The following is a 13,626-nucleotide window of genomic DNA, read 5'->3' as shown; positions in this document are numbered from 1 at the left end:
TGACACAGCGGGTCGCGGGGCGCAGGCGTTCCCTTGGGATCACACAAACACTCCCCACTTGAAAGAGCCACAATCTCCAGCTCCTAGTTTGTTTATAGTTAACTCTGCAGATCTCAGCTCGAGTGTTTTGGTAGTCTAAGCAGTGATACTGGACTAGCCTGACTGGATTGTGTCAATTTCTCTCTGTTTACATTATACAGTCCTCATGGTTGGAGAAGCAAATAAAACCTGCACCCAACTACAGATGGCTGTAACAAAATGCCTTGCGTGTTAGGGCCACGCTCACAGCAGGCAGGCCGTAGGATGCCACGCTAACAGTCACCGTGCGGGTGAGGTGAAGGGCGGCGTGAAGGGGGGTATCCGACGGGAGAACCGCCGCAAAGGAAATCCGACAGCCCGCGCAGGCTGCTAAAAGCGGGCTAAGGGAGCACGAAGAACAGCCTGGAAGGGCTTTCCGTTTACAGCGGCGCTTATTTCAGCCCCACCAGCGGCTGCCGGGAGAGGGGGGATCGCTTCGGGGCGCCCGCATGGGGCAGGGGCTGTGAGGGCACCGAGGGACGGGACGGGGCGGGGCGGGGGGGGCGGCCGGGCCGGGGTCGGCTCCCGGTGAGGGGGCGCAGGACGGGGGCGGGGGCACGGCCCCGCACCCTGCCCCGCTCCGCCCGGCCGGTGGAGGCGGGAGGCAGGGAGGGAGGCCAGGAGGGAGGCCAGGAGGGAGGGAGGGAGGCAGGGCAGGGGGAGGGAGGGCCGCGGGGCGGGGCGGGGAGCGGAGAGCGGCCGCCTCCCCCCCCCCCCCCCTCCCCTCCGCGCTCCGCTCCGCGCCCGCCGACGGTGCCGCTGCCGGTGGCGGTGGCGGTGGCCGTGCCGCCGGGTCCCGGCACCCCCCCCCCCCCGGCACGGCACGGAGCGGCACGGAGCGGGCCGCCCCCGCGGCCCCATGGCCGGGCAGGAGTGGGACTGGTTCCAGCGCGAGGAGCTGATCGGGCACATCAGCGACATCCGAGTGCAGAACCTCCAAGGTAAACACCCCCCCCCCAAACCCCTCCCACGCCGCCCCGCTCCCCTTCCCCTGCTTCTCCCCCGGGGCCAGCAGGGGGGCAAAGTTTCCCCGGAGCCCAGCGCAGGGGATCGGGGCGGGGGGCGGACGCCCGAGCCCGGCCCCGTCGGAGCTGCCGTCGGGGAGGTGCCGGGCTCGCCCCGTACCGGGGGTCCGGCCTCTCGCCCCCGCAGCGCGGAGCGGGCGGGATGCGGGGATGCCGCGGGCTGGGGATGCTCAGCGCTCGGTGCCGAGCAGCCGGGAGGGAGGGAGGGAGGGAGGGAGGCAGGGGGGCTGCTGGCCAGCCCCGCGCCCACCCAGCGCACCTCCCGAGCGGCCGCCGTTGAGTAAACACGGGCAGGGATTTGGGGGAAATCGTCCACGGGAGGCTCTGCCGCGGGCTGTGCCGGCGGGAGGGGTGCAAATGGCAAGGTCTGAGCGCAGCTGGGTGCCCGTGCTTCAGGTCCTCCAAGTTCTCACTGCCCCTCGCCAGCAAACTCTTCGTGGTGGGCAAGGGCAGCACGAGCGGATGAAGGAATCGAAAGCATCCTTGGTTTATAGGCAAGGGAGAACAATTTGTTTAGTGCTGCATACCAATCTTAATCAACGGCTTGCAATGTACTGCGAGGCATCTTCATGTCCCATAAAAATAATAGACTTGAATTATAGGTCATTATCTCACTGTTTCTGCATAATGGTGTTAAAGCTCTTTCTGCTGACAGAGACTGTGCAGTTGCTGGAAATCAGTTTTTGGTTGGGTTTGATGGTAGAACATGTATAATTTATCAGAAAGGAGACCCAAATTAGCCATTCTTCCAGCTCATTATTTAACAGTGGATGGGGTCATTCCTCAACATTTTGACTTGCATCTTTATAACCTCTGAAATTCAGATTCTGATTGGCCAGGGCAGGCAATGCCAGGTTGAACTCCCCATGGGTTTTGCCAGTCTTTCATTGCAGTATAATTCTACGTTTCTGACTCGTCCCTGTCTCTTTTGTTTCTGTGTGTTAGCATGGATGGCCTGCATCTGATCTCTTGTTGCTCAAAACCCTAGTGATTAAAGGAGGTTTAATCCTTAATTCATCTCCTTTTATGAGAAGGAATAGAAAAGAAATACTTTGTTAAACAACAACAACAACATATTTTTCACTTTACCTCTCAATCGTTTCTTTATGAAGTTAAACTCCTTTCCCTCTCTGGAACTTAAAATGCATTGATATGGACGCACCCAGCCTTCTCTAAAATTCCTATAGTCCTGTAGGAGAATGTCATCCTACAGGGCAAATTCCTTTGAATAACATTATGTTCATGAAAAGAACTCCTGTCTCCTTCTTGCCATACAAGAAGAGTTTTTAGAGATCTAGCAGTTGTCACCTTGCTTGCGCTACTAAGGAGGAATTTAAGAAGTTTTATTCCTGGTATGGGCCCTTACAGGAGAGAAAAGGTATTTGTTCTAAGGTGCTGCTCCAAAACAAGTGATAATATCTTTCATTTACAGCATATATGATTTGTAACACAGAGCTCTCACATTATCTTCTAGAAATGGAAAACATTTTACAGATGGTAAGTCTGATACTTGGGAGAGTGTGATTTTTGTCACGCAGGAGCTCAGTGGCAAAGCATGGTGCTTTTCTTCAGTATGCTTTCTTGTAAAATGGCAGCATATGCTTTGTGTTCATACGCAGTAATTAAACTTGCTCCTGCTTTATAATTCAAAATGCATCCTCCCAAAAGAATGCAATCTGAATCATCTCTGGTATCATTGTCTATCGGTTGCAGAATCAATAACAGGTTTGATGTGCCAGAAAGTCAGGACTCTAGGATGAGAAGTAGCTGGGTCTGATGCAGAGTTTCCAGCAGCGCTGGCAGAGCCCCTGCAGGGCCCTGCTGCTCTGGGTCCCATGAAGGAGCCTGGGTGGCCAGGTCCCTGTCTGCTGCCATGGCTCCTGCTGCTGCAGCGCTGCGCTCACTCTTGCAAGACCAGCTGTGCATAGAGTAGGTGTTAGGAAGTTGGTGGTTTGTCTTATTCCAGAGTGCATCCCTTCAATGGAGAGTATTGAATTGGTGAAGTTGCTTCCTAGTCTCTGGGGACCTCATGGTGTGAATATGGACCCAAGAAGAGGTGTCTGCGATGCACAGAGAGTATGCTGTAAAGAGAGTTCAGTAGGCAGCAGCTAGGTGTTTGCAGTTATGAACAATGCATGCAAACACTGACATGTCTGCATGTAGAGCTGGAGACCGACTGTCTTCTGCTGATGCAGGCAGCTAGCCAAACGGGAGCCCTTTCAGGTCTGGAAGGCAGATGGAGGCATTACTGTCCTGCTGTGTCCGAGCCATCCTGTCCAGCAGCTGATGGAAGAGCCCAAGGAAACAGTGGTGATGACCACCAGGAACGGTATCACTAGCACCTCACCATCTATCTGGTATCCAAGCTCCTGCAGGCATCATACAACCATCTGCTGTAGCAGCTTTCCATACTCTTTCTGCCTCCTTTTTTAAAAGCTAAAAGTATTAATTTCTCTTGCAAAGTTCTTCAGCATTTCTTAGCTAAGCTGTAGTGCACTGCTGGCGTAAAATGCTATTTGAAGAAGGCATATGTGGTTTCAGTCTGCTGCATGTTCCTTCTCCGTGTGGTAGCTCCACAAAACACCGCTGAAGGATCCAGGATGCCGGTTACTGGGAAGTTCTTGCTCTCATGGGGGTGCTTTTGCAGTAGTGCGATCCCGCTCAGGTCAGGTACTGTTCAAGGTGCATGTGCTGGGTGCAGAAGTAGCCCCAGGACCTATACATTTTGGTATAAAACAGATTGGTGAAATTATAACATGCATGTTTTTTCAGATGTTTCTCAGGAAGACCCAAATTGACAGTAGTGTAATTTGCTAAAGTGACTGGACATAGAGGGAAAAAAAAACCAACAAAAACAGATACTTTTGAAAATGGAGTTACAGCTGATTATTTAGATATAGGCTTATGTTGATAAACTTTTATTGTCCCTTACCATGAAGAACTGAGATTTTCAATTCTTTATCATTATTTATTTATTTATTTATTTATTTTAATGAAGGAAGTAGTGGTTCTAACCTGTTGTAAGTGAGCAATGCTAAATCCAGGAGTATATCTTCCATTTTCAACAGAGGTATTTTCAGGGAACAGAAGCAAAAGTGGCAATCTGATGGAGAAGAGAAGAGGTAAACATAAGAGGGAGTAAGCACCAGGTGTGGTGACACGCAAACCAAGTTCCTCACTCCAGTTCTCTTTGGTCTCTAAATGCGTTTAATAAACTGATATTCTTTTGCTCTTTGTTCTATTTGTATATTCTCCATATTGAATTTCTCCACATACTGAGAGAGAAAAATGGAAAGCCCGCACAGAACGTAGGAGCACATCATCGAGCAGTGGAATGCTCAATAATTAATTTCCTGCCAGGAGATTTTTTTTTTTCTTTCTTTCATTATACCACCAGCGGGAACATTTTGTTACAACACAAGAATATTTTAAAATCTTCCTTACTGGAAGCTTGATTTAGGATCATCAAAAATATACTTCCTTACGTGGTGAATTGCACTCGCTAGGAAGAGGCAGCATCCTCAGCAGCAGGAGTTATTCTCTTTTAGATGATATTTTGGTCCTGATTTCAGTACTTTGCAATAGTCCAAATGTATATTCAATACTGTGTTTCTTTCCTTATATTCCTTGGAATGGAATATGTAGAGGTGAATTCTTGTATAGTCAGAAGTTTTTTCCATCTCCGGAAAATGAGTGCTATTACAACCATTTAAAAATAACTATGATATAAATGCTCATTTCTTGTATTTATAATAGTGTACATGGTCTGGGATGGTAGAAGTCTGCTATTCTTCTATCAGGACAAGACAAGGAGCCCAAAGTCCTGCTACTTGTCATTTTTCTGTTTACTCAGGGTTTGATCCAGATCCAGCAGAAATCCATGGGTGTATATTCCTTGATTCCACTGCATTTAAATACTTTCCTTTGTCTCAGGCTTTCTCCGCTGAAGGTTGCATGGTCTTCAAGCACATTTTGAGTGCTAGACAGTAGCATATTGTAGTGTTGTCAGAAATAATTCCAAAATAGCGATTACAGGCTGAAAGAAATCATATGTGCCATACCAGCCCTACGAGCTCCCCATCCTTGCCCTGGTTTGTAATACTGCTTCGTCACTCGGTCACAAACTCACAGCTCTCCTCGATTTTGCTTGCCTTCACATTTGGATCATTAAGATTTAGAATGTTATAAGCTTTTTTTGTTATATATCTTTATAAGCTTTTGTTGTAAGCGATAACTACAGTTGTTAATGATATGAACCCCAGCTTCCTTTGAGATAACGGGTCCCTGAGCCTATGTCTTCAGAGGTAATACAGGTGCTTAACTCATGATAGTTAACTCTCTTTCAGTGAGCCTGTCTACATCTCTTAACATCTGGGGGCTTGTGTATCTTTGATGGACATCCAAAGGCTTCACAGTTCGTACTCAGTCAGGAACTCTTGAAAATGTTTCTCTCTATATATTTTTGTTTATCTCTTTATGCATAAAGCATAATCTACAACTGTTGCACTTAACTGCAGAGAGTGATTTTTATTTTTATTTTATAATTACAAGACGCATCAGCATTTGACCGGGTTGCTGTAGTTTGACATGCTTTTGAAACACATGGAAATTTTATAAATGGAAGGAAACCTTTTTTAATGTAGCCATTCATTCTGACAAAAGTAAGGTGTTGTAACAGTTCGTTACTTCAACTCTTCCATAACTTGTCCCCATATTCAGTGGCATTTCATTCTGCCCGTAGGCATGCTAATTTCAGTGGAGCTCCTTGTGGATTAAGGTGACATTTGGAAAGATTAAACTGCCTGGAGAGCCTTAGATGAAGGTAGAACCACAAAGTGATCTTGCTCTATATACAAGTTATTCTGTATACAAGTTAAATAGGAATTATAAATGCAAAACCCTAAAATACAGATTCAAATCCAAGTATAAGAAACTAAAGATGATGCTGGAAAGATAATTCTACCGGTGGGGATGGCTTACAGTGTTTGTCAGCAATGACAGGAAGACTTACCTGCTCCTAATGCAGGAAACACTGGCAGTGAAATGAAGGAGCCATGAGAGGTAAGAGAAAGTAGAGATTGCATGTTTCAGCATGCAGTTTTAACAAGGTCAATGCCTAATTTCTCTAACAAATTAGAAGTCTGGGTTCTCTGTCCCACTGCAAGGATGAAATTACACCAAATTGAAATCATGCCCAGTAGCTCCACAGTCAAATGAACTTTAACACCCGTGTATTAGCACTACATCATAAGAGACACTTTTCTTGTTTGGCCTCCACGTATGGACCTGGCTGGAGACATGGGGTCAGCCTGCTGTCACTCACCAGCGTCACCTTCTCTTTCTTTCCTTGGAGAGCTGCTGCTCAGGCAGGGCCCAGCCTCAGCGTTACTCCTGAGAGCTGGTGACATCTCAGAAGGTATCGCTTGCCTCAGGTTGAATGGCATTAGTTTAAAAATGACAGACTTCAAAACACTGTATTAAAACTAATGCCAGTTAAAAGATATTATGTACTTCTCATAGTTCCTCCTGCTTATTTTTTGGTTTGTCCACAAAGCTTGGACAGAAATTCAAACAATTTTCTTTCTCCAAGCCAATTTCAAGGTTATGTCACTTGCATCCTGAAATATTTGTAGCATTTACTTTGAAAATATTACAAAGCAATGACTTTGTTTCCTTCTTCCCTTTTAAAGACAGCTTTCTATTGGACTGGAAGCAACCTTGGGCATTTTGGCTTGTCATTGTCCATTTATGCACTATTTGGTTATGCACTGTGCTGTTTAAACTTAGTGTTGTTGCAGAATACTTGTTAAGGGCGTATGTCTAAAGGGCAAGAGCCAAATTGTATCTGTCTATGTAGAAGTCAAAAAAATTCTCAAAATTATCTATTCACGAGAAGAAATCACCAGATAAGCAGTCACATCTGTGTCAGTACTGGTGTGGTGAAGGGCATCGTAGCACTTTTAAAGAAATAACAGTCTTTCCCTGCGTGTCTTTTTACCTACTACTCTATTTTTATCTCTCTCCACCCAGTTAAGTGCAGGGACTGTAGGTGGAGGATTGCAGGATGGATTTTACTTCATTATAATTGCTGCATACTTCTGTGCAAATGGCTGAGCGGTGTTTTAGCTGTAGTTTGAAGCTTCATAACCACAAACACAAGTTTAAATCTGCATCTTCTAAGGAGGATCATAAGAGCTACAGCCTGCATGTCTACAGAATGAGTGCCTGCGGACATGTAACCTGCAAACGGGAAGGATTTCTTTCTAAATCCAGAAATCCCATTGAATCTGAAAATATGTTATCAAAGACACTAAAAAGCTAACTCTAATCTCTATACCAATTACTCAATCTCATGGTGTGATTCAAGGTACAATTGTTAAAATAATGAATTACTTAGAGGGCTTCTGTTAACTATTTTCCACTAACTTAAATATGAAAAAACATATTTTGTATTGCAGTATCTTGGAAGTTACTGCTGGTGTACATAATTCAGACCCAGTGCATCTGTGAACAAGGAGTTACCTTGTTTCTTGTAACTTTTATATTATCATCTTTTACTGTTTTTAGTCAGAAATGAGATCTTTCTTGATCAGTGTTGTTGATTTACTTCATTACAGCAATTGATTTTCATGTTCTTCTGTTTTGGAAGTATAATTCCGGTTGTTTATAAAGTACATGCTCACTAAATATGCACCACAGGATTATTTCAAATAGAAATATTTATATTGCAGCCCTTGTTTTCTTTAATGCATGTATCCCGTTGGATCTTCACCCTCCCCTAATTAACAGTGGGGATGAGTGCGTTTTGTTTAAGTCCCAAATCAGGCAAAGAAGTCTCTGCTCTTGTGCAGTGCCCGTTACCAGAGAACACGGTCGGTGCCCCGTGGGTCAGATTTACACGCCGGCCAGACCCCAATCTTGCAGTGCAGATCCCACAGGCTGCGGTGCTGCCTCACTCTCTGGTAATGCCCCATACCCCTGAGTCCACCCAGAGCCCTGCTGAAGTCAGGGATGTTCTACCAGGAGATGGTCCAGCTAGATCAAATTGCAGCAGCAGGGCTTCCATGTGCACAGGTATTTTAAGTGCAAAGACAAGTTAAGGACAAATCTCTCCTGCCGGCAATAAATCATACTCATCTGGACTGGAATTTTGTTTTTCTGGGGAACCGGACTTTTCAGTTTTCTTGTCGTGGTTGTGAAACAAGTCTCAGGTGTCTAATTAACCTCCATCATGGTGGATGCCATGGTGCCCTGGTTCTTATAGCAGGACCCCCAGAGTGGGTGACCATGTTTTAGCCAGACTTACACTGAAGCTGAGGTTTAGGTCTCCCACCCAGGATTCTCCCCCAGAGGGACTGAAGTGGCTCAGGTGGCTGTTGTTCATTGTGGCACGCCAGCTGCAGTCTCTGGGTTAACAAAGAGCCCTTAAAAGAAAACATTTAATACACTGCACCCGGAAGAAAGTATTTACAGGAAAGAAAATGCACTTCAAATAAACTGCCTATGTGCGTTTTTTCCCTCCCCACCCAGCTTACCATCACTGTTAATGGTGAAATTGCAGGTCCTACTGTCCCTCAGAATAATTCACTTATTAAACCCTCTGAAACCTGACGTGCACTAATCTTGCTATTGTCTCATAACTCTCTAGTGCTTAGTATAAGCTACATTTTTAATCTCTCAGCATGTTTTTCTCTGTTTTCTTCAAGAAACCCAAATAACAGTACAACAAACAGCTCGATGGTTTGTCCTCTGTGTGTTACTCGCAGGTTGCGAGAGCCCCTGTCTCAGCCAGGGCTGCCCGTTGCAGGGGGCTCCAGTGGAAGCCCTGCGCTCCTGCCAGACCATGGGCTCTGGTTACCTGCACGGCCTCTCTTGTTGTGCTCTAGCGGTCAGGTAGAAGTGCTTTGCCATTTTGTTTTAGTCTGCAAAGAAACCCCCAACTAACGTATGTCAATAGGTGTTTACAGATGCAGCCAGTGTAGTTCACCACTAAGGGCTGATCGTGCTTCTCAGCTCAGTGAGAAAGGGGAAAGGCGACAGGCTCCTGGCACCGTGACACATGAAAGCAACGGCAATGAAAATAACTTTGTTAAAAACTCACCCTGTGTATGACTGCATCTGGACACATGGCTAAAACTTTCTGGCTCTTACTGATGGTCATTGTAAACATGACCTGCAGTTACAAGTTAATAAAGACATAGCATTTAGAAATAGCGTATGAAATGTCTGCTTTAGAAGTATTGTCTGGGATATATGTCAGGAATGAAACATAAGTCTGCCTGGGCTCTTTGCCCAAGGGGAGTAAGAAAGCAAACAAAAATGGGCAGATGGGGAAGAGCCACAGGGAAGGGGAGCACCTGGTCCCAGCATCGTGGTCCTCAGGAGCCTAACGACATCACGGGGGGGACTGTGGTCAGCACCTGCATATGATAGATAAAATTGATAACAATGTGTTGAGATATGTTTTGCCCCATCTACATTTCTGACAAGTACTCAGTAGGCATATATCCGTCATGAATTATGAGCGACTTTGGCTGTTATCACTTAGAGTCACTGGGGAAGCGTTTGTTCCCCATCCTTGTTCCCAGTTTCCATGCTGGCTTGGGGACTTCCCATCCCTGATGATTAATGCCACTTAACAACATTCAATTCCTGCTGCTCTTTTTTTTTTTTTTTTTTTTCTTCTAAAGATCTCCCTGGAGACAGGACAAGGCATGATTTAAAGTTACAGGGACTCTTGCATGAATTCTTTCATTTCTGCCCATTATAAAGAAAGTTTTAAAGGGGCTGTAATGCTGGTTAAAAAGAACTTGTGCTCAGCCGTCTTTCAGAAGTTAATATAATTATTGACCTTGGCTGAAAGAAGACAGAGCATGAATTTTTGCTGGCTAAGCTGCATTTCTTTTGAAGGTAGAAGGTCTTTTTGATCTATTCAATGTTGGTCTTTCAAAACTTTAAAACGTTGCATGTTTATCAGAAGGATCAGAAAGGACAGGAGATTTAATTGTCTTCAGAAACCACGTGTATCAAGAGGAAGCACCATGTTTTGGTTGCTAATACAGTTAAGGAATGCCATAAACCCCTTTGCCTGTAATGCTGCAGTTGACAGTATCACTCGTCATGAGTTTATTTAAGAACTTGGAGGTCACAGCACTGTGACTGCTCTGAAGTCAGGAAGTGGCCATGACTCTGGAGGTGGTAGCCTGTGTCATCAGGAGAAGGGCAAGCGTACTTCCCATCTGGTCCTGGATGTAGCCAAGGGGGGCTGTCCTCAGGTGCTGAGAGATCCCCGTGTAGCTGCTGAGGTCTGGAAAGCTGATACCCACGTGTTTCTTAAGACTGATTTGAAACTAATTGACACAGCCAGTTATATTCAGATTTAGTTTCAGCCCATTGAGGTCTTGGGTACCTTTCAAGTCCTTGACTTCCTTTAATTTGGTGGGGTGTCTAAACATTGCTTCTTTGCTTATCCCACAACTAGTTCTAGAGCAATTTTTCTTTCATTCATCTTTTAGTCCTTCACTTTTCTGCTGATACTGATGAAAGCCATTTGCAGAGGTGGTCTGGATGCCTACAGCAAGCCCAGATCTGAGACACCGATGTTGTGTCACTCAAGCCAGTAGACAGCTTTGTCATTCAGGCACTTAATTATGAACTGAACACTCACTTGACCTCTCATACTCTCGTTTCACTAACGAAACAAAACTTAGAGCAGTGACTGATGGGAGAGCTGCTGTAGTTTGGGCTCTATGAGCAGGAGTTTCCACTCATTTCATTTATCATACTAATGATCAGTTTTGGAGCCTAAACACGGGCTGCTTCACAGGAGCTGCTTGGAAAACAGCATAATGTGTGAACGTGAGGTCCATGTGACAGAAAGGTTTGCAGAGGCTGCCGGTTCATTTGGGCTTGGCAGTCCTGTTACACATGGACGTTCTTGCACACTGCATTCTTAGAGAAGGATGGGGCTGTTAGGGACGTGGAAGTAGCATTTAGCAATTGTGGTTTTACAGAGAGGGTCCCAGCTTGTGTTCTGGTACTCAGATAATATTAATGCTGGTAGGATTTTTTTCCCACAGCTTTGCATTTGTCTTGATGAAAATTGAAGTGTGTCCTTAATACATACTAACAGGGAACTATTTTTTTTTCTTTAGTATTTGAGTGTCTCATGGTTTTGATGTATTTGTCTAGATGCATCCCTGTTTCAGGGTTGGGGAACAAAGGCACATGAAAGCCAGAGGAATTATTTCAAACTTATCCAGGCAGCCTAATGACATACTCTTCTGTGTGTGAACATGGAAAGTTTTGGTGGAGCAGGCCTTGAACCTCGGTCTTCTCTTTCCAGTGTGACCACTCGAACTACATGACCACTTTCCTCCTTTTACACATTCTTTTTCTTTCCTTCACAACCTGACAGCAATACCTAATGTCACCTAACAATTTACATGCATTGTAATATGTATATCGTCTATAATAAACTTTTACAACTTGCTAACTCACATGAAGCCACCAACCCACCTGTTGTCCCAGCGTGTGCTGTTCCCTGGTTTGGCTGCGGGCTGTTTCCTTCTGGATTTACTCAGGTTTGTTGGTGTTCTCTGCAATGCACACAAGTTGGTAGGTCAAGACTAACTGAGTGCAAGCACACTTGGTCAAAACTGAGTGCAAGCGTACTTCATTTTGGCTTGGCTTAGGTTTTTATGGTACAAGTAGAACGAAATGTTTATGGAATGTAGACAACTTTCTTTATTCTACTTCATCCTGCCTGGGAAGATGTATTTTCTGAAGTCTTATGTTGACCATCTTTATGAGTTACTATTTTATCATCTTCAGGTAAAAGTTTTTTCCTCTGAATGCTTTGGAATTATCTCAGTCAAGAGCCAAGTCAGCTGTGCTTTCTTGGCCTCTTCTTACTGTACTTTCAGTTCCCTGAGTTTATTCCAGGAGTTCTGTTTGCTTTGCTTTGAGTGTGTGTTGCTAGAAAGAAGATAAAGTGGATCTGGGGAAGGAAGTAAACTTCCTACTAGAAGCCAGAAGAATATCCTTCATCATGAACATCTCCAGGAACTGTGATTTCTTTTTCTTGGGGAATGTATACTAAAAGCTTTCCGTTTGCATGTATAAATGAATCAGATCAAATTTATCCCAAGCTGTCAAATTGTACTCTTAAGTTTGGTTCTCAGAATCACCCAAATGTTAATTTAACAGAGAGCAGTGCTGTGTCTAGTGGCATGAAACCATGTCTCCTTTGTGTGTGGGTCTGGAAGAGCTCAGTTGTGGGTGGAGAGAAAGACCAACAGAGAGCTTGCTTAGGGCATGCATGAGGTATTCATCCTGCCGGAATGTAGAGAGAGATCTATCCAAAGATATCTGTCTGCCCTATTGTAAGGGTATGTTCTGCAGGAGAAGGAAGTGAGAGAGTTAACAAAAAATTAGAAATAGGAGAGCAATCAAATTGCTCAAAACCAAATCACATCATAGAGGGGTGAAGCAATGAATTGCCTCACCTTGCAATATGGATTATAATGGAAGCTCTGTGACACCTGAGAGTGTAAGCTGTACTGACTCGGAGCCATTTGAAGCCGGTGTCTTGTGGAGTTGCAACTTGATAAATAAGCCGTTCTGATCTTCTCTGGGAAGACTTCTTTGTTTTCTTTTCTCAGTTTCTCAAGATCTTTGGAATTTATCTAATGATGTCCATCTTGGTTGGCTTCATGGCATGAACAGGGGAAAGCACTGCTCTCTAGTCTCATGACTGTTAAAGATGAGTTATTAATATGTAAAGGAATTAACACTGGTGTTTTGCTGAGGCTTTTACCACCTGTTTTTTCAATTGTTCTTCCCACGTGAGTGTGAGCAGTACCGACTCCTGGCCACTCCTGAAGTAGCCCGGAGTCTTCCCAGGGCAGGGCTGCTCCTATGCTGCCTTGCCCACTGTGCCCCAGCGCTGACTTGCGATCAGCATGCACGTAGGAGCTGATCCATTGCTTAAGGCTTCTTTGGGAACCCCAAAGAACAATAATATCCTGTTGACTAGGATTTTACTATTTATATCCATCAGCTGAGCAGCCGCCTCCTCTGCCTGCTCCCTGGTTACCAGTGTGTAAGTCTCTCAGCCACGTGGTCTGCTGCATGGTTGACAAAACGATTTTTAATTTTGAGAGGAATTTGTTTGAGGCACTTGGAAAGGTAAATGCACTGATGAAAAAGGACTGAAGCTTTTCGTGCTCTGGTAACCTCTTAGTGTTTTGGACTTCATGCAAAGAGACCAGCAGGAAGCTAACCTAAAAATAAGGGGTATCATCAGAAAGCAGTACAAGCCTATAGCAATGCAAAGAGGAAAACAACTAGATCTCCTATAGGTATGTCTGTGGAGAAGTGCTGACATACATCATCTTTCAGATTAAAGACCAAATCCTGCCACCCACATACTCTCCCAGCAGTTAATTCCTTTCTCTTTTTTTTTTTTTTCTTTTTCCCTGTAGCAGATTTTCAATCTACTTGAGTAGAAAAGGTGTCATCT

At 44.9% G+C, this 13,626-nt stretch overlaps 1 protein-coding gene across 2 annotated transcripts in view; it reads left to right on the top strand.

Annotated features, from left to right (window-relative positions):
- The first annotated feature begins 805 nt into the window (after positions 1–805).
- The window catches only part of CLMN (calmin), a 75,417-nt gene continuing 62,596 nt past the window's right edge, over positions 806–13,626 (top strand). For both annotated transcript variants that reach the window (XM_080594275.1, XM_080594276.1), the window contains exon 1: positions 806–1,019. In XM_080594275.1, coding sequence (XP_080450401.1) covers positions 938–1,019 — 82 coding nt within the window. In that variant the 5' untranslated portion in view covers positions 806–937. The remainder of the gene's footprint in view (positions 1,020–13,626) is intronic.

This window comes from Anser brachyrhynchus (genome assembly GCF_964034855.1).
Source record: "Anser brachyrhynchus genome assembly, chromosome: 5".
Lineage (NCBI taxonomy): Eukaryota > Metazoa > Chordata > Aves > Anseriformes > Anatidae > Anser > Anser brachyrhynchus.
Note: the sequence above shows the minus strand (reverse complement) of the source record. Positions and strands in the feature narration are given on the sequence as shown.